A 21,210-nucleotide genomic window follows, 5' to 3' on the forward strand; every position below is an offset into this window, starting at 1 on the left:
ATTGCTCAATTTCCTTAACAGATAACACATCTGTTAAAGGGTATCACAAATGAACATTAATATTTTGTGAATGCTAGTGTGCTGTATGAAACTAAAAAATTATCTACAAAAAATGGTTAGGGTAACCACCCACTGTGACAAAGTTCCTCTCATAGTCACATTTTGTGAAATTCTGAATGTTCCTGACTTCAGTTACTGACCTAGTTTTAAAGAACAAGTCTCTTGATAAAACCTATTTCAATTATTAAGCTACAAGAAGATTAATTATATAATTAGTAACAAAGATTCAAACCACTAGACTGACCCAGCATACTGTATAATAATGAAATATTAAGAACATCCCAAATGTTAACTGGCATTATTTCTTCTAGCTCAGGCTGGTTGATGTCCTATTCCTAGGATGACATGCCCCATTTCAGGGCCTCACTGCCCCCTGGTGACACCCTGAATTTGTGTTACTATACAATAGTAACTACACTCGCTAGGAAAAAGCAAAACCAGTCTGCCTCTATGAGACATCAAAAACCTGAAGAAAACAGAATGAACTTCAGACTTCCTAGTGAAAAACTGCATCCTAACACCTTTAAAGGGTGTTTATGTAACATATTTATTAGTCCTTTCATATGCTTTTAACATATTAATTTGTTATAACATATATTTTGGTGAATAGGATGGCGTGAGAGGGAAAATGTAACTTTAATACTAATTTCATTACAAGATCATTTTCCACAGTCCCATCAAGTACACTACAACAGAGAGTTTCTAAAATGCAGGGTGACTTAATAAAACTATTTTTTATTCTTTCCTAACACTGTGACAGGTTCAGGCACGGGGCTGGTGTTGTTTGGATTGTATAGTTGCAGGAAGGATTTAATGGAAAAGGTAAAACAACAGATGAGGAGAGAACGGCGCACAATACACACGACTCTACACACTCATCATGCAGCACCAAGATCTCTAATCCGTCTTCATCATAATTATCATCATCATCATTGCCAAACACTACGAGGTTTGATTGGGAAAACACTGCCAGCAACCTCAGTAAAGGCAAGAGGAAAAAGATCAGGCCACTGAGGGATCATTGTTTAATGCTGTAGTACTGCAAATTCTCACAATAAACTATAAACTTCTACTGATATTCAACACATCTAGGTATTGATGGAGAATAGATGACCTTGTTGTCACTACTTGCAGGTTTGTGTGTGGCTGTGCCCATGCTGTCATTCCCTCTTGACTAAAGGAGATCCTGTTATTGTAAAATTGTGTATAACTGCTGTTAATTCAAGCATGAACTCTTTAAACTGGCCAAGTAAATTAGCGCCACACTAGTGTAATGAATGTATTCAGTGATACAGCAGTGAACTGGGCACAAAGCAAATAAGGCAGCAAAAAAGTAAAATAATGGTTAAAATCAACATAAAAAACAACCAAAAAATTTGGTCTTTGGTCTCAGTGAAGCAGAAATGCTCCTCTGCAGAAATGAGATGGACGTTTTCCGGCTGGAATACGACCCAATAACTAAGGCCACGTCCACACAAATATGATTTCGTTTCCTAAAGTCATATAGTTTTCTCAAGTATGCAGTACTAATGAGTGCTTTCTAAATTATAAACGTGTAAAAAGCTAAATAAATGCGTTTTCAACCAAAAATGTATTAGTGTGGACATGGGCTGATTACACTTACTGAATTTAAAAAAAAGAATAAACCTGAAAGTCATCCACAGGCTTTGTGCAAAATTAAACCTGAACTTCATATTTTCAAACCCTGCTGATTCAGTCAAGTAGTTTTTTTTTTGTTTTGTTTTTTTTAGATTTTGTGCAATGATATCATGCATCAGGTCACAAAACATGACAATACAAGTTGGCTAAGGTTCATATACAGAAGACCTGGGTGACATCATCCAACCACAGGATTGGTCCTTGGATGTTTTCTCAAGCAAAGTCTATATACACATTAAAGGTCACAATAGGATCTTTTTGTAAATATTTTTCTATTTATAATTAACCATTTTGTACTTTAAGTAAAGTGATATCTGATGAATGAAAGTGTGGAAAGTTAGGACAAGTGTTAGAACCCGTCTCAGTGAATCAGGACTATAAGTGCTACTCTGGATTCTTGATCTCTGGACGCTTGCATCCACTTGATGGCTGTGTGATTGAGGGCCACAGAGGTAACATGGTAATCCATGACATACACAATCAGAAGTAAGTGGAATATGGTGTGGGGCTGAATGCTGTGATTTTGAGGATGATATTTTATGTGGGTTGATCTCTCTGTGGGGCAGAGATGTGTAGGGCGGGCGGTGCTCGCCCGCTCCATTCCTTCAGCTCGCCCTCTTTGAAGAGCAGGTTGGTTGCGGGAAGGGGTACGCCAGACTCTGCCGGAGGTTGACTCAGGGGACCCGAAACCCCGCTGTCAGGGTCTGCAGGCTGTTTGCCGTCCTGTGAGAGATGAAAAATAGTAAACCCATGACAAATTCAAAGAACATCTAACAGAGAAACAACGCCAGGGGTCCCACATCTTTAGACCGATGAATTTCCATGAGGACTTTTCCAGTGGCTTGTGATTAATGGATTGTTAAAATCATTTTATAGAGATTGCACTCACGAAGAGCAATTTCTAGCTGATGCAATATTTTAAAGCAGAGCATAACTCAAAACATTTATATTCACATCAGAAATTACCATGACTTTTACCATTACATTTCTGTTCCAGGCCTGGAATTTACAGTTTTAAAAATTCTCTGATATTTGCATGACCATGTGAACACTGAAAAACAGTTGAATGAAACCTTTAAATTATGAACACTAACATAGCTACTATCAACTAAACCCACTATATATTAGGAACCATACAAAAATGGTGAAGGTTTACCTGGAATGATTGGACAAAAGTGAGAACTCTTAATGCCAGTTTTCGACTGGAATGTAGTAACCCTTGAAGACTGCAAAAGAAACAGAGCATGTTCAATATTGTTTAGTCCAATTACAGTATTGCCATAATGTGTTGTATATATTGTAATGTATCTATATCGATAAAAGTGGCAAAAAGGCCAATAATGGATGGATGGATGGATGGATGGACGTACGTACAAATGACTATATGTGTTTTAGATGTCACCTGTCTTTGCTGCAGAGTTTGTGGGAGACAATCCTCTGACACACTTTGCGGTTAAGCTCAGAGCTGAAGAGAGGCATTCCGAAGCACAGTTCCAGAGGAACCCACTCATCCTCACTGGACAACCCTGTGTACAAATTGATTTTTCTGAACACCTTGTATTTACTTGATAAAATCAGTTGACTGGCTTTCCCATTAGCATAGGCATAGAAATTCTGTGAGCCTCAGTAGAAAGCTCTGAAGATTTACATTTCATTCACATAGTTCGTGTTCCTTTTACACATTTTACCATCTTTAAACATAGCAATCAGCTAAATAAATGCAAAAACAAAACTCTCCAGACTGTCTGGGCCCATTAGTGCAGGAACACATACCTTCTGTTCCCTGTTTTTTAATGCCATCTCCATTATTCTCCTCTGTAACCAGCTCGAAAGATTCATTGCTTCCATTGACATCAAGCACTCCACTAAGCTCAGGGTCTCCTGCGAGGAAAGTAAAGAGAGTTAATCTGATGTTCCTTTGAGACCACAGAGGTAGCATACAGCTTTCAGTCTGATTAGTGATGCAATCAAACAAGCAGACAGCAATTAAAACATTAATTTAATTATAGTCCAAAAAAACTGCTCTAATAAAACACAGTGGTGAAAGCTTGGACCGGTTGTTCTCGTGGTCTCATTCTAATCTAATTGCAGCACTTATCAATACAGCCCAGAGTGGCTAATGATCAGCATAGAGGCTGTTCTTATCGGGCCTCTCAGTGATTGGTTAAATAGGCAGTGTGCATTTGGAAGATGCTCTTAGCCTGACCGTCGGCGTCACTGGGTCGTCTGCGATGTCTGTTGTTGTGGTTGAGCATGGTGATGTAGCCACACTGGTGCTCCAGATCCACTTTGTCCCGCAGGATCTTAAGGGCTTTGTGCGCACACATATTGGAATACGAGAACTCTGGGAGAGGTAACAAAAAGAACTGGCGGTTAGAATAGCTGGGTCATTCAGACTGTTGCATTGAAGGACGAAATCAGATCTATGTAAAGACAGTTGAGATTTTACCTGCTTTAAGGTCTTCCTCGTCAAATGGGAAGGGGACATGGACAGTTTCACCATGTCCATGCATTCCATGACCCTGAAAAGAGATCATAAAACTAGTCATCATCAAAAATGGGGGTTTTAATGGCCGACATAAGGTTGATACAAAATTGTATATATATAATACAATTTAAATGATCACAAATAAGTTGTACTCAAAATTGCTGAATTCAATCTTTTGGTTACATTTTCTATGAAGTCCACATTTCTTAATGTTGTAAACATTATAATGCATTTGTAATGTCTCATAATATTCCTTTTATGTTATAACTTCTCATAACTAATTGTAACCGCAATTACAATACATGATAATACTTACCTATTCATAGTTGTATGTGATACATTATAACATGAACAACATCACATTTTATCTACAGATGTTATAATGTATTATATATTATGTATTGTGTATATGCTGGGTATGCTTTCAGTAAAGTGATAAAAGCAATGTTACCTTATAAACATACATTTAGATTTTTTTTACAAGTCAAGCTTGTAAAATGGAAGTTATATACAACTGCACAGAAAACAAAGGAACACACATTCAGTGTACATTATTTACATAAAGAAAAACACTTGTAAAGTTACAAGGTTAAAAGTTATCAGTAGCTCTCCTTTGAAGATGCATGTTGACCCCATATGTTGCCAGTTCTTTATTAATTCTTATACAAAACACACCCAAGAATCGAAAACTCAAACAGATTCTACTGGACTCTATTCAGATCAAATCACTTTATTGTCACTCAACCATATACACAAGTGCAACAGTGGGTGAAAGTCTTGGGTGCAGCTCCGAGCAATATAGCAGTCATGACAGTGATGAGACATATACCAATTTACAATAAACATCAGATTTACACAACACAAATTACATATCTAATATACACATAATAATATACAATGTACAGTATACAATACATACAATATAGAATACACAGTATACAATAAAAAATAGTATATATAAAATATACAGTAGGTTGTATTGTACTGAATTGACATTCAGGCTGTCGGTTGATAGTCAGTTGCAAGTGTGTTGTTAAAAGAGAATATAATTTAAGACAGTCCATTGTGAGATAATAAGATTAATAAAGTGCAGTGTTGATGTATATCGATCGTGAGAGATCAAGAGTTCCAAAGTTTGATTGCTTAGGGGAAGAAGCTGTCATGAAGTCGGCTGGTGCGGGTCCTGATGCTGCGATACTGCCTGCCTGATGGTAGCAGTGAGATTAGCCCATGGCTCGGGTGGCTGGAGTCTCTGATGATCCTCCGAGCTTTTTTCACACACCGCCTGGTATAGATGTTCTGGAGGGAGGGAAGCTCACCACCGATGATGTGTCTGGCAGTTCGCACCACCCTTTGCAGGGCTTTGCGGTTGAGGGCAGTGCTGTTGCCGTACCAGGCAGTGATGCAGCCAGTCAGGATGCTCTCTACATTGCTGGTGTAGAACTGTGTGAGGATGTGGTGGTTCATTCCAAACTTCCTCAGCCGTCTCAGGAAGAAGAGGCGCTGATGAGCCTTCTTCACAATGGCCTCAGTGTGGATGGACCATGCGAGTTCCTCAGTGATGTGGACACCGAGGAACTTGAAGCTGTTGACTCTCTCCACCGGTGCTCCATTGATGGTGATGGGGCTGTGTTCTATGTCTTTTCTCCTGAAGTCCACCACAAGCTCCTTTGTCTTGCTGACATTGAGGGAGAAGGTTGTGCTCCTGACACCAGCATGTCAGAGTGTGCACCTCCTCTCTGTAGGCTGTTTCATCATTGTCAGTGATCAGACCTACCATCGCCGTATCATCAGCAAACTTAATGATGGCATTGGAGCTGTGTGTTGTCACACAGTCTACCTGACAGGAAGTCCAGGATCCAGCTGCACAGCGAGCTGTTTAAGCCCAGAGCCTCTCATCAAGCTTGGAGGGCACTATGGTGTTGAATGCTGAGCTGTAGTCTACAAACAGCATTCTCACATATGTGTTCCTTTTTTCCAGGTGGGAGAGAGCAGTGTGTAGTGTAGATGCAATGGCATCATCAGTGGAGCAGTTGTTGCGGTATGCAAACTGCAGTGAGTCCAGTGAGGCAGGCAGCACAGAGCAGATGTAATCTCTGATTAGTCTCTCAAAGCATTTGCTAATGATGGGGGTCAGAGCAACAGGACGCCAGTCATTTAAGCAAGTGATTTTGGATTGCTTTGGAACAGGCACAATGGAGGACGTTTTAAAGCATGTGAGGACCACAGACAAGGAGAGGGAAATAACACCAGCCAGTTGGTTCGCGCACGCTCTGATGAAGCGGCCCGGAATACCGTCTGGACCCACGGCTTTACAGATATTCAATAAACTCTAATGTTTGTGCATCTTATATGGAGACATAAAAACTACAGAACAGATGATGTCCTGATATGCACAAATGTTGTTAAATACACTAGCTTAAAAAAATAAGTACGGTACTGTACAGTCCAAATAAGACATTAAACATTACCACTTCAGCAGAAAAATTGGATGTTGTTTTGTTATAATGCATTATATACTCTTTAAGGCATAACTTATGAATAGGTTATGTATTATAATGTATTTTAACTGTGGTTATAACTATTTATGAGAAGTCATAACATATATCTTGAGACTGTATGAATGCATTATAAAGTATTTACAGTTGAAGTAAGAAGTTTACATACACCTTAGCCAAATACATTTAAACTCAGTTTTTCACAATACCTGACATTTAATCGTAGAAAACATTCCCTTTCTTAGGTCAGTTACGATCACAACTTTATTTTAAGAATGTGAAATGTCAGAATAATTGTAGAGAGAATTATTTATTTCAGCTTTTATTTCTTTCATCACATTCCCAGTGGGTCATAAGTTTACATACACTTTGTTAATATTTGGTACAAATCAGATTGAGGTCAGGGCTTTGTGATGGCCACTCCATTACCTTGACTTTGTTGTCCTTAAGCCATTTTGCCACAAATTTGTAGGTATGCTTGGTGTCATTGTCCAATTGGAAGACCCATTTGCAACCAAGCTTTAACTTTCTGGCTGATGTCTTGAGATGTTGCTTCAATATATCCACATAATTTTCCTTCCTCATGATGCCATCTATTTTGTGAAGTGCACCAGTCCCTCCTGCAGCAAAGCACCCCCACAACATGATGCTGCCACCCCCATGCTTCACAGATGGGATGGGGTTCTTCGGCTTGCAAGCCTCACCCTTTTTCCTCCAAACATAATGATGGTCATTATGGACAAACAGTTCAATTTTTGTTTCATTAGACCAGAGGACATTTCTCCAAAAAGTAAGATCTTTGTCCCCATGTGCATTTGCAAACTGTAGTCTGGCTTTTTTGGGGCAGTTTTGGAGCAGTGGCTTCTTCCTTGCTGAGCAGCCTTTCGGGTTATGTCGCTATATGACTCGTTTTACTGTGGATATAGATACTTGTCTACCTGTTTCCTCCAGTATCTTCACAAGGTCCTTAGCTGTTGTTCTGGGACTGATTCACACTTTTCACACCAAACTACGTTCATCTCTAGGAGACAGAATGCGTCTCCTTCCTGAGTGGTATGATGGCTGTGTAGTCCCATGGTGTTTATACTTGCGTATTATTGTTTGTACAGATGAACATGGTACCTTCAGGTGTTTGGAAATTGCTCCCAAGGATGAACCAGACTTGTGGAGGTCCACAATTTTTTTTTCTGAGGTCTTGGCTGATTTCTTTTGATTTTCCCATGATGTCAGGAAAAGAGGCACTGAGTTTGAAGGTAGGCCTTAAAATACATCCATAGGTACACCTCTAATTCAGTACACCTCCTATCAGAAGCTAATTGGCTAATTGTCTATAGGCTTGACATCATTTTATGGACTTTTCCAAGCTGCTTAAAGGCACAGTTAACTTAGTGTATGTAAACTTCTGACCCACTGGAATAATGATATAGTCAATTAAAAGTGAAACAATCTGTCTGTAAACAATTGTTGGAAAAATTACTTGTGTCATGCACAAAGTAGATGTGCTTAACCACTTGCCAAAACTATAGTTTGCTAATATTAAATCTGTGGAGTGGTTAAAAAATTAGTTTTAATGACTTCAACCTAAGTGTATGTAAACTTCTGACTTCAACTGTATAATGTCTTTACAATGCATTATAAGTATGGGCTTCATAGAAAGAAATATAAAACTTTTCAACACTTTTTGAAACAATACTCTAAATTTATCAAAAATATTTTTGTTAACTGACGCATCTCACACATTTATAGGCAGAAGCTGAAGCTGATAATCTTAAATTGGTTAAATATTGTCTAATTAATTGACCTGGCTAATATACGAGTCTACTACTAAATGACAAATAATTTAGTGAAAGGGTCAAGAGAGGGCCAGTGATTTTGGCTAAGCTGCAGATAAGGATATGTTATGGCCGTCCGGTGTCCTCCTCCTTTACCTGAATGAGTACAGCAGAGTGGGTAAGGGCATCATTCAGCATTGTTAGCACATTGGATGTCAGGACGACCCCTGGGTCATGACCCCATGATGTAATAAGCAGCCTGTCATAGGCCTGAGTAAAATACCAAAGGATTATTTAAGTATAATTTTAATTACCAAAACTCAATGCATTATTTTTTATATGAATAGCAAGGCTGACCTGAAAGATCTCTGGAAGCTTGCGAAGCCTGGAGCCCTTGGACAGCAGCAGTGAAGGAGGCCCTTGACCAGTGACATGATACAGGTACAGTTTGAACCAGATGGAGCTCACCTCAGGAAGGGCTGGGCCAATGTGCTGGAAGACAGACAATTTATCAGATTTTTACAATGTGTCCTAAACGAGGTGCGATGCCATAGTTTACAGTGAAAACTATTTGTCTGTCCACACCAAATGCGAAACTGTTGTGCAATGCGGCACAATCACAGCCAGTCAGAAGATATTTTATGTTTAATCTACAGTTATGAGCAGCAGATTTCACAACAGACGGGGCTACCCAGCGTGACGCCACAGAAATAGAAACTAAACAACTGATAAAATGTACTTTTGCTCATCGTGGTCATGGCTGGTTTTATCGCTTGTTGGTTGGGACACAATAAAGAGACTACAACATAGATTGTCAACTTGTAACAAAGCATTGCAAACAATAAAGTAAAACGGAATAAACATAATTTTAAGATTTATCCCCCTGGTAAAATGCTAGCCTTGTTTGTGCTTTTCAAAAAGAAATAAAATACACGTGAACAGCATGTTAAAGACCGTGCAAATCCAGAGATGTAGCCGGTGGGTAATGTTTTATAAGTGGTGCAACATTCATAAAGAAACCCAGAGGCACTGAAAAGACCTATTTAATTTGAATCATATTCTCGAGAGAACAGCGATCTGTCTGCTCACTGAGCATGCACACAGTTCTGTATGTCCAAGCGATCGCGCCTCCCTCCCTACGGGTATGAATACAGTCTCCTGGGTGAGCTGGGGCTACCTGAGGCGTGCAGCTGCTGATTGGTCGGATCTCGTTGCTGAGTGGCGCCATGGAAACGAGCAGTTTGTAGTTCTTGTTCAACACACGGCTGCAGGTGGCAGGGTCCAATCCCAGCAGGCTTTCACAGCGGAGGAGGTCCAGAGGCAGGCCTGAAGAGACAAACAGACCCACATATTACTGCCAACCAGGACGTGGGAACATGTGTGTACTTGTATCACTCCATACTTAAGAAGACAGGTAATTAATAAAGATCACACAGTGATACATTTGAAATAAGGACATAACAATGACATGTACTACCAATCAGAATTAAAAAGACATGACAATTTATCTCTATAATAAGAATTCGTAGAATTAGGTCTGGGCAATATAGCTCATTACATTTTTTTGCCTTTTAACAATATTCTATTTACAATATATCTCAATATTTATGTATATGCTCTCTGTAATTCTGAAATAGTGACTCTTTTCAATCCATAATTTTGACAAAGCAGGCATTATTTCAAAAAAGATTCAAACGTCGAGCCTGGGTAGCTCAGCGAGTATTGATGCTGACTACCACCCCTGGAGTCGCGAGTTCGAATCCAGGGTGTGCTGAGTGACTCCAGCCAGGTTTGGTGGTTAAGCAACCAAATTGGCCCAGTTGCTAGGGAGGGTAGAGTCACATGGGGTAACCTCCTCGTGGTCGCAATTAGTGGTTCTCGCTCTCAATGGGGCGTGTGGTAAGTTGTGCGTGGATCGTGGAGAATAGTATGAGCCTCCACATGCGGAGTTTCCACGGTGTCATGCACAACGAGCCACATGATAAGATGTGCGGATTGACGGTCTCAGAAGCGGAGGCAACTGAGACTTGTCCTCCGCCACCGGAATTTAGGTGTGTAACCGTGCCACCACGAGGACCTACTAAGTAGTGGGAATTCGGCATTCCAAATTGGGAGAAAATGGGATAAAAAATAAAAATACAGTAAACAAAACAATTAATGCATGTTGTCCTTTAGTTTTTTTCAACAGAAAGAATCATATAAAATTATTTTAAATTATTTAATTATATTTAATGTATTAATACATACATCAGTTTAAAATACATAGTAATATACAGAAATATTTACCTTTATTTAATATTGTAAAAAAATGCCACTTCTGGAATTCGGTGAATAAGCAATGATGCAAACGAACTGATTCATTGAAACGGACAGTTTGAAAAAACGGAATCGTGGAAATTCAATTCTAAATAGTGCTGTCAAGTTGATTAAAATATTTAATCAATCGCATGTAGTTAATCACGATTAATCACATGATTTTTCAAAGTTAATTGTGTTTTTAAAGCACTTAAATTTTACTATATACTGTGTATACACCTTTTTGCTGTCAAATTGCATTGAGTTCCTCCTAAGAAAAGAAAAAAACAATATGCAATATTTGTTTGAATTCTGAACTTTGGTTTGCTTTTAGCACAGACACTGTCCACGTAATGACACTTCATCCAAATGGTCTGGAACGCGAGGCCGGGGAAATGCTGATGCTTCAGTCCAGCAAGTCGTGTGAAAAAAAATAGGGTTAAAGCTGCTGTAAGGGATTTTAGCATTCTGGAATTTTCACAAGACTGAGCCGTTGAATTAGCCATGCCCCCTCTTTCCAAAACCCTGCCCTCCTAAGATAACGTTGAGACCGAAACAGCAGTACAGCAGCATTGTGTGTTCCCATGGCTGTCAAAATACAACAGTAGCACAATAGCGCCCTCGACAGACAAATATTATAAATCTGAAAATGGCATTAAGCCTTCATGATGCTTCAACTACAACACTATGAGAATGTGCAAAATGATTGACAGGTAGAAAGGGTCAGAGACCACGGCCCGCTGACACATTTTTGTATGCTGTTGACTAGAAATGTGCCAGAAGCCGAATACCTTGTTCGGAAAGGCATGAATAATGACTTATACGAATAACGGATTCATCCGAATAATATAAAAAATATTTGTATGACTGATTATCCAAAAAACACAAGGATAAAGCGACATTTTAAATAAACATATACAAAATTACAAAGGATTTATGAATCTGTGCAGCCAGTATATTTCTAAAGTGTAAACCTTATGAATGAAAATGCGCACGTTGTGATTTCAGATCGGATGGGCGCTGTCTCGACTCATTTTGCGGAAATGAAATGTCTATGTTAACGTATCACACAATTCACACGTGATTTCCATGTATTCATTTATAGCCTAAACATGAGCACGATGTTAAATTCCTGACCTGAAGTGATTTAACGTCAGAGCTCGTCTATCCGTCTTTTAAAGTTGAACACGTTTATATTCACATCAGCGATTAAGGAAATTATCTGGTTAAGACTTTATTCTGAAAAAAGTTAAAATGCTTCATAAAGATTTAAATGCTCCATAGAGTATTCTTCTATTAGGAATATTCTTCTTTATGTAAAACGAAGAAACTGAAACTCCATATTTTTTCTTCTTCTTCTTTAAACTGTGCAAAATTTGAAAATGCTGTGTTCTTGAACTCTGTAAGGCGCTATATAAATGTAACATTATTATTATTATAATTTAACTAAATAATGGTGTCCTTTCGTAAAAATTCCTGATAGACATACTTATTTATTATTCACCGCAAAATGTGTGCTTGAGATATCACATTTTGCTTGACACCTCCTGCCTCCTGAATAATGTTGTTATACATGCACAGACAAACGAAAATACTGTTTCATTCAGATATTAATATCTGAAATACCACGAGAAACCAAACTTAACAACATATTCCACAGTTAATGTAGCCTACAAATTCAGCTTCATCTGGTAAGAAAAAAAAGAATAAAATAATATTTATTTATATAATAATAATAAATATTATTATTATTAGGCTATTATTATGAAAAGGCATATTCAAGGCGTATTTTATTAATAGAAACTATAAATGTAAGAGTAACAGTTAAAATTGGGCATTTCATTTAGTTTTGACGCACTTCCGGTTTAAGCCCCGCCCACACCCAGTTCTATCCGAATACAGAGACAGATATAGATAATTTTGACATATGAACAGATACAGATACAAATATAGATAATGCCTTCGCTGCACACCCCTAATGTTTACAGAGTCTAGTGCTGTCACAGAGACCGGTGATATATCTCAGGACACTTATTTCATAAATATCTTCCAGGGAGTAGGACATTTTTTTCCATACCTTTCCATGAAAACAATTGCTTACAGCGCATTTAAGAGGACCTTTCTCTATTACTTGATCACTGACACGGAATCGCTGTTGTGTGTGTGTTTGTCAGTGTGATGACCACAGTGCAAAGGTTCCACCCTATTCCAACCAGTGTTTAGCATTCACACAGATCTGAATAAAATGTCAGAATCTAATGTGAAAATTGGTAAATGTGTTAATTGCGATTTAGAAAAATTAACGCGTTAAACATTTTAAATGACTCGCATGCGTATTGCGTAATTGCTTTAACTTCGACAGCTCTACATCTAAACTGTATCAACATTTTAATGAGGATTAAATCACACATTTAATCAATGTGATATTAATGATGTTGGTAAATTTTCTATATCCAACAAAACAACATTGGATGTATCACAGATATACAATACATATTGACCAGACCTCCAATCATGACACATACCTATATTTGGTACATCAGGGCCCTGGTCAGGGGTGAGATCTTTGTTGTAGCGCAGAAAGAGTATTGTGTTCCTGAGGGTCAGCGCATGGTCAAAATATCTCTGAGCCTCACCTTCTGCGGTGCTCTCCACCTTAGAACATAAAAGCATCCTTATCACACAGAGATGGTCAATATGCTTGTGTGAGAACATGTGAAAAAAAGAAAAAATAACTAAAGGCTGGAAAGATATTAAGGGACAAATGCAGTAGCCTTTATGCTTTTGTGAGTGAAAGAGATGAGAGAGCAGTGCCACAGAGAAATGTGAGTGTGTGTGTTGTATAATCAGCCCATGGCAGTGGCCCATTTCTGTCTCAGTGCAAGCACAAAGACTGAGATTGTCTGTCCACTGTATGTCCCTCAGCTTCTTTGTGTCCTATAATAGGGATATTACCTTCTCCAATTCCATGAGAAAACTGTCCAGGGTCTCATCAGACAACTTCCCCACCTCAAACATCGTGACTGCATGGCTCTTCAAGTTCTTAGATGAAAAGAGAGAGGGAAATTTACCACACAACAACCAGGTACAGTGGCCCCAAAACTATGCATTATGTAATTATGTATGAAAGTCATTACATAGATGACAAAATATCAAACCACAGGGTATCTGCAAACAAATTTTGTTCCTTATAACAAGCAAACAAATGACCTTATCTCAGAACTAACTTGTTTTTATTCGCCATTTTTGCAATTACTTTTAACCAATTGGTTCCAAAGTGATTTTTAGTGGATGCAATGTATGAGGAGTCACGTGACGCTATGCGATGTTCGGATGTGTGAACGGCGAGCTCTGCGCACTTTGCTAGTTTTAACACTATTAATGTCATAAACCGGTGAGATTCGATACACTCTGTTCCATAACTGTTCTAGGAGGACAATGTCAAATAATTCAAAATCCTCAGGCTCTGGCACAATAAAAGACACTTACGTGATCAAGCTGACACCCCTGTGGAGGTCCCGAGCCCGGGAGTCGATTTGGTCGGAGAAATAAGGGAAATTCGGCAAGAAATGTTGAACATGTTGGCAATGCTGACGAAGGTCATTGCTGACTTGGAGGATCTTGCTGTAATACGTCGATCGATCACTGCCATGTAGGCGAAATTCACTGAGGTGGTTACAAGAGTGGGGGATGTCGAGAAATGAAACGATTATCTGGAGTCATCGGAAAGGGAATTAGCTGCTAATCCGCTAGCGACCAAGGTGGATTTGGAGCATGTCTGGGAGAAGTTGGAGGACATGGAGAACCGTAGCCGGCAGAATAACGTCCGCATTGTTGGAATTCCTGAGGCCGAAGAGGGTCAGGATATGGTGAAATTCCTGGACGGGCTCTTTCCGAGTCTGCTTGACATAACAGGCCATAAGCTGGAAATCAAGCGGCTCGGCGATCCACTGAGGGAAACAGGCTCCCGATCAATTCTGGCCAAATTTCTGAGAAGATCCGATAAAGATCACGTGTTACGCGAGCGAGGAGTAAAGGAAGGCTTTCTTGGAAGAACAACAGCATTTTCTTGTTCCCACACTTTGCGAATTCGATGAGAGAAATGTGATCGATTCAAGGAATGCAAGAAACTCTTACATCAACGGTAGGTCGCTTTTGCACTGATGTTCCCCGCCAAATTGTGAACAGATGGTAAGGATGGCCGTAAAACATTTACATATCCCCAGCAAGCGATGTCCTTCATAAAGTCAATGGAGTAAGTTGTTTTGTGGTACTCACGTTGCAGCCGAGTGGAACAACTCACTGAACATTCACTTGACTGTCCGAGGAAACTGAGCGCCTTTTTTGTTTCTTTTTGTGCTGGTTCCGCCTAGTGGCTTGAGTTTGTTTTGTGGAGTAACACTCCTTCGGGACAGTGTTGTGGATGAATCTGCACGTTCTTTGTGCTTATGCATCCTATTGGCTGGAGTTTGTTTTGTGGAGTATTTCTTGCAAGTCATTGGAGTAATTAGGTAATTTGTTGCACTTATGTAGCAGCCAAATTGGCCTGCTCACTGAACATTCGTTTGACTGTCCGAGGAAACCAAGCGCCTTTTTTGTTTCTTTTTGTGCTGGTTCCACCTAGCAGCTGGAGTTTGTTTTGTGGAGGAACACATCTTCAGGACAGTTATGTGGATGAATCTACATGTTACTTGTGTTTATTCCGCCTATTGGCTGGAATTTGTTATATAGACTATCTTTTGTTGTGTACTTCTGTCTCAGAAAATTTTTATAGAAACACCAGACTTGAACAATCACGGGGGCTCTCGTAGGCGTACATGGACTGTTTGAGTTTAGAGGGATGGATGCCAGTTGGCGCTGTCGTGCACAGGGTTAATGCGCACATTTTTATTTTTTCTGTTTGTTTGGTTCGGGGGGAAGTTTGGGGTTTGATTGTTGCACTAATGTTGGAATCTGGTTTTATAATTTTGTTTTTGACAAACAATCTATTTTTTCTAATATGTCAAAATGTCAAATGTTAATATGAGTGGATTGTCTCTCTCCACGTGGAATGTGAATGGGTTGGGGCACCCCATAAAAAGGAAAGAAGGTTATTTCTCTTCTTAAGCGTAAGAAATATGATAGTGTTTCTTCAAGAAACACATCTTTCCCCACAGGAAGCTGAAAAATTTGGGAAGATATGGGGTGGACATGTTTTCTTTAGTGCTGGCTCAAGTAAGAGCAGGGGAGTCATTACATTGATAAGCAAGCATCTACAAATTACTCAAACAGATTAAAGATAAATTAGGAAGAGTCATTATTGTTTAGCATTGTGAATTTATAGCAGAAATTCAGGGGCAAAGTCTTGTTTTGGCTAATATTTACGCACCTAATGTTGATGATCAAGGCATTTTTATAGATCTTGAAGGGATGTTGCATGCCGCTGGCACCCCTCATTATATAATATTGGGAGGAGACTTAAATTTCTTTCATCAGTCCATAAGATTTATTCTAGAATAGATTTTTATATATATATATAAGTCCCTCATTTCATCTGTTTTTGATTGCTCAATTGGAAACATTTTAGTCTCAGATCACGCCCTGGTGAGTTCAGAGGTGTTGCCACATACGGAGAAAAAAAAAATCATATAGTTGGCACTTTAATCAGGGTTCCCACTCTTTTCCAGCCACAATTTCCCAGGACATTTCCAGGACATTTTATGTGCCCATCAAGTGTAATATTTAAGCAAAAACACATGTCCATTTAAATCGAGCTTTTATTTTGCCGTTTCTGTGTGTTTTTGACAGAAGTTTCTCACCTCCAGATAAGCAGTATGCTCCATGGCATAGTGTGATTATTAATCCCCGTGAAGCAGTAATTTAATTAAATAAATACATAGTCTGTATGTGCTGTGCACTTCAGAGTGCTCTCTGTCTCTGTCATCTTACACAGTGTATGAGCGGCCGGCTCTACACATTCATTTTGATCATTGATGTGCGCATCACTTGCAGTCAATTAAATCATACACTTTTTTAGTTTAATTATCACACTAGGACATATCACAATTTTAAATGTACATTCAAACATTCATTTTCATCCAAATACAGTATGTCATATTCCATGACATTCTGCAGTTTATTGCTAATGCCATTTTTATGACTATATTCCATGTTTTCTGCATACTGCATGTTGTAACCGTGGAATAAGCTGACTCCGATCGTTGAATTACTGAAAATTAATTCACATTCCGAGATTTTAAGGCTGAATCATCACGCTACGAACCCAGTGTAAATTTTATTATTTATTTTTTTTAATCAGTGGTCCAACTGTCATCATCTTCTAAAGTTTATAACTCACAGGGATGCAAACTTATAAGGGTCCAAAAAGTTGAGACAATCACTAATCCACGGACATGTTTTCCGGGGTTATTTTCATAAATTACATGCCTCCCATTGGAGACAGCCAGAACTTCGGGTTAACAGGAAATTTGCACCAGTAGACCGTAGAGTAGGAATGTAAGGGCGAAGCAACTCAGTGATGTACTGAGGAGCAAGTGTGTGAAGTGCCTTGAAAGTCATCAACAATATCTTGTATTAAATGCGATAGGTAATTGGTAGCCAATAGAGCTGTTGCAGAATGGGGGTGAAGTGTTATGGAGAGGCGAATTTATGAGCTTGCCACGCAAGAAAACAGGAAGTGTGCATAATAAACACTGAAAAATGAAATTACTGTAGTTCAATAACTGGGGTCTCTGGATACTCGGAAATTATAAGGTAAACATTTATTAAAATAAATTATGAGACGTTCAACATCTCTTCATAAATTTCAACCAGCTTAAAATATTTAATGTAGCTTTGCACTCTCAAAGACATCATTTGTGAGGCAAAACATGTGTGAAAAATACTTTGGTGTAAAGTTGAAGCCAAGGTTGTGCTGACGTGTCACTACATAGACTTCAATGTATTCAGCAGCACTGACACAAGTCATGTGAAATCCCCTCAACGTGTAGAAACATCAGTCACTTTTACTCATTAATAGCTCTTCCACCCTTTTCTCTCCATGATGAACAAGTTAGACTCACATGCCGATGCTGAAGTAAACGAACAACATGCCCCTCTCATTCAGTCGGTTGGTACAAGTACCAGGTCATTCAGTTTGTTTATGAATGAGATGTTTCACAAATGCCGCTTCTTACTTTGCATGCGCCACTGAAGCAAAGCACGCGATTGGTCATAGCTGTAACCAATCAAGAGATCTGCCTCGGTTGGACCACAATTGCCAAGCACATGATTGGCTGCTGCTGTAATCAATCATGAGGGTGTAAGCGCCCTTAAACGCTGATGTTGTTTCAGAATGCGCAGCTGCCAGCAGTGAAAAAACCTATACAAATTTGTGTATTTGACTCCTATTCCGAGTCAGATCATTACCATGTTTTTGTGCTTGTAACGGAAACCTTGCTAGCAACACAGTCAAATGGTTATATTAATATTTTCCAGGAAAAATCATTATTTTTCCAGGACATTTAAGTATTTTTTTTAATTTTCCATGACTTTTCCATGACTGGAAAACTACATTGCAAAATTCCAGGTTTGCCAGGACGTGTGGGAACCCTGTTTAATGTATCCCTTTTGCAAAATCCTGAATTCCAACAAATGTTATAGGCTGAAATCAATGTTTATATGGAGACCAACTGGTCCTCAGTATCCTCTGTGGGCGTGACTTGGGAGGCACTTAAGGCAGTTCTTAGGGGCCAGATCATACAGTATGCCTCATTCACCAAAAAATCCAAAGCACGAGAACTCGTAAAGTTGGAAGGGAATATTAAAAGTGCCGAGGCAGAGCTGAAATGTCGAATGTCGTCTGATGGCCTCAGAGAATTGACCCGATTAAAATACAGATATAACACTATTTTGTTGCGGAAGGTGGAGTTTTGGCTATTCAGGGCAAGACAGTCATACTTTGAATCAGGGGACAAAGCAGGGAAGCATTTGGCTAGATATATAAAGCAGAAAGTGTCTTTTTCTACCATTCCCTCAGTGAAATCTGCTGGTGGTGAAATATTTACCTCGGCCATTGATATTAATAATGCCTTTAAAGAGTTCTATCTTGATCTTTATAGCTACATGTCTTCGTCTACTGATGAAGATATTAGAAACTTTGTGGAACCATTAGAACTCCCTAAACTGACGACTGAGCAAAAACATTCTCTTGATTCTGAGATAACCTTGGAGGAGATTGGCGAGGTAATTAAGGCCTAACGCTCCGGGGACAGACGGCTTTGCCACTGAATTTTTTTAGATCTTATGCTACAGAACTGGGTCCACTTTTGTTAGAAGTTTTCAGGGAATTATTAAAGAATGGAAAGCTTCCGCCAACCATGACACAAGCCCGGATCAGTCTGATTCTTAAAAAGGACAAAGTTCCAAACGAGTGTAAGAGTTACCGTCCACGCCAAAAAGGCACTTATATGGTAGAATGGGATTATCTTTTTAAGATTTTGGAAATATACGGGTTCAGGAATACTTTTATTGGATGGATTAAGTTACTTTATAGATGCCCGGTAGTGGTGGTACAAACAAATGTATTAATTTCAGGTTATTTTACTCTGGATTGGGGCAACCGGCAGGGTTGCCCTCTTTCCCCCTTATTGTTCTGTCTTGCCCTGGAACCATTAGCAGCCGCGATAAGAAAGGAGGATGATTTTCCAGGGGTGGTGGCGGGAGGTGGGGCGCATAAGATTTTGCTTTATGCAGATTATATTTTATTCATCTCCGACCCTACTAGATCTACGCCTTGCCTCCACAGAATTATTAATTCCTTTTCTAAGTTCTCAGGATACAGAGTCAATTGGTCTAAATCAGAAGCTTTGGCTCTGACAGCGTACTGCCCAGTAACGGCTTTTCAGCCGGGTGCCTTCCAGTGGCCCAAACAAGGCATTAAGTATTTGGGCATTTTATTCCCAGCAAATTTGTGTGATTTAGTTAGAGTTAATTTTGACCCCTTAATAAAAAGGTTTGAGCGATGTGGGCAGGTGGGCTTAATTACATTTATCTATGATTGGGAAGGTTAATTAGTTATTAAAATGAATTGTATTCCAAAATTCAACTACCTGCTGCAATCTCTCCCTTTAGATGTCCCCCTCTCTTATTTCAGGCAATATGTTAGCATAGCGAAGACCTTCATTTGGAATGGTAAACATCCCAGATTACATTTCAATAAGTTACATAGGCTGATTGACAAAGGTGGGCTAGGCCTACCCAAGATTTAGTTTTATTATTATGCGTTCGGTCACAGACATTTGGCTCATTGGTCGCTTCCACCTGAGAGAGTCCTTCCCTGGTTTTGTATTAAACAGGAAGTTCTTGCCCCTATTTCGCCATTGCAAAGCCTTTCTATAAAACTAATCGGAGAAGTTACACCCCGTTATCTCGCATTTGCACTTGATATAGACAAAAGTATCCAGAGTGTTTAATTCGGACATTTATTTAAATGTTGCCTCGAGCCCAAAATTATGTAATATTAAGTCCCCTTTCTGCTGGTCAGAGTGGATTGTGAGGGAGGTTAAAACGCTCGGTGACCTATATGAGAGTGGAGTGTTGAGATCCTTTGAAAATATGGTTCAACATTTTAGGATTCCCAGATCTCAGTTCTTTAGGTATTTACAGTTGCACCTCCTGCTTTGTACTACTTTTGGGAGTAGCATACACCCCCCTGAAGCGGCAGATCATTCTTAAGGGATGGAAGTCTGCTGGAGCACCCTCATTTCAGGAGTGGTGCACAGAGATGTGCCGGGTGGCATCATTCGAGGAGGTTATATATAGAAGGCTGGGAAAATTGGATTTGTTCAATAGGAAGTGGGGTAGATATTTGGCCTTTTTGGAGGGTTCTCAGGGAGGGGCAGTGGAGAGGGATTTGTAGTTTTAAATGTGTATGTGCATTCTTATTGTTTTTTTGAAAGTATAATTTATGTTGTTGTTTTTTATGTTCTAAATAATTGCACTGGAGTGCGTGTTTATGTTGGGTGGGATGTTTGGGGGGAGAGGCTTAATGTATATAATTTGATTCTGTATTTTCTGTATGTTTATTTAATTTGTGAATGGAATCAATAAATATGGTTAATAACAAAAAAGATATACTGTATGAAATCAGTTTCCCTCAAGTTCACACAGGCTTCCTAGCAGAGTAACCACAGCTGGAGCTCATCCTCATCATATTAACTATAGACATGTTCACTAAGTTTTACATCAGAATGTTTCCAAATACGTTTTGTCTTCATTTTGTATAGTGTATCAATTATTTTATCATTTAAAAAATAACAAATGTGTCTTGTGAAACGCTTTGCTCGAGAAGTGTGCTTGTGCCATCTTTCTTTAAAATAGATGCCACTTACTTTGATATATTTTTCATCTAATGCGATGACATTCATACATTTGTAAGTGTTAAATTCTTATTGGGGCC

The 21,210-nt window shown here is 39.1% G+C and overlaps 1 protein-coding gene across 1 annotated transcript in view; it reads right to left on the reverse strand.

The window, feature by feature from the left end:
• Positions 1–1,071: 1,071 nt before the first annotated feature.
• Positions 1,072–21,210, reverse strand: part of fam91a1 (family with sequence similarity 91 member A1) — a 34,058-nt gene continuing 13,919 nt past the window's right edge. Inside the window, exons 14-24 of the mRNA XM_051663064.1 lie at positions 13,728–13,814; positions 13,298–13,427; positions 9,655–9,803; positions 8,835–8,969; positions 8,634–8,747; positions 4,169–4,241; positions 3,926–4,063; positions 3,493–3,600; positions 3,122–3,245; positions 2,876–2,945; positions 1,072–2,442 (exon numbers count right to left, since the gene is read on the reverse strand). Coding sequence (XP_051519024.1) covers positions 2,257–2,442; positions 2,876–2,945; positions 3,122–3,245; positions 3,493–3,600; positions 3,926–4,063; positions 4,169–4,241; positions 8,634–8,747; positions 8,835–8,969; positions 9,655–9,803; positions 13,298–13,427; positions 13,728–13,814 — 1,314 coding nt within the window. The 3' untranslated portion in view covers positions 1,072–2,256. The remainder of the gene's footprint in view (positions 2,443–2,875; positions 2,946–3,121; positions 3,246–3,492; positions 3,601–3,925; positions 4,064–4,168; positions 4,242–8,633; positions 8,748–8,834; positions 8,970–9,654; positions 9,804–13,297; positions 13,428–13,727; positions 13,815–21,210) is intronic.

The sequence above is a fragment of the Myxocyprinus asiaticus genome, chromosome 30 (assembly GCF_019703515.2).
Source record: "Myxocyprinus asiaticus isolate MX2 ecotype Aquarium Trade chromosome 30, UBuf_Myxa_2, whole genome shotgun sequence".
NCBI lineage: Eukaryota > Metazoa > Chordata > Actinopteri > Cypriniformes > Catostomidae > Myxocyprinus > Myxocyprinus asiaticus.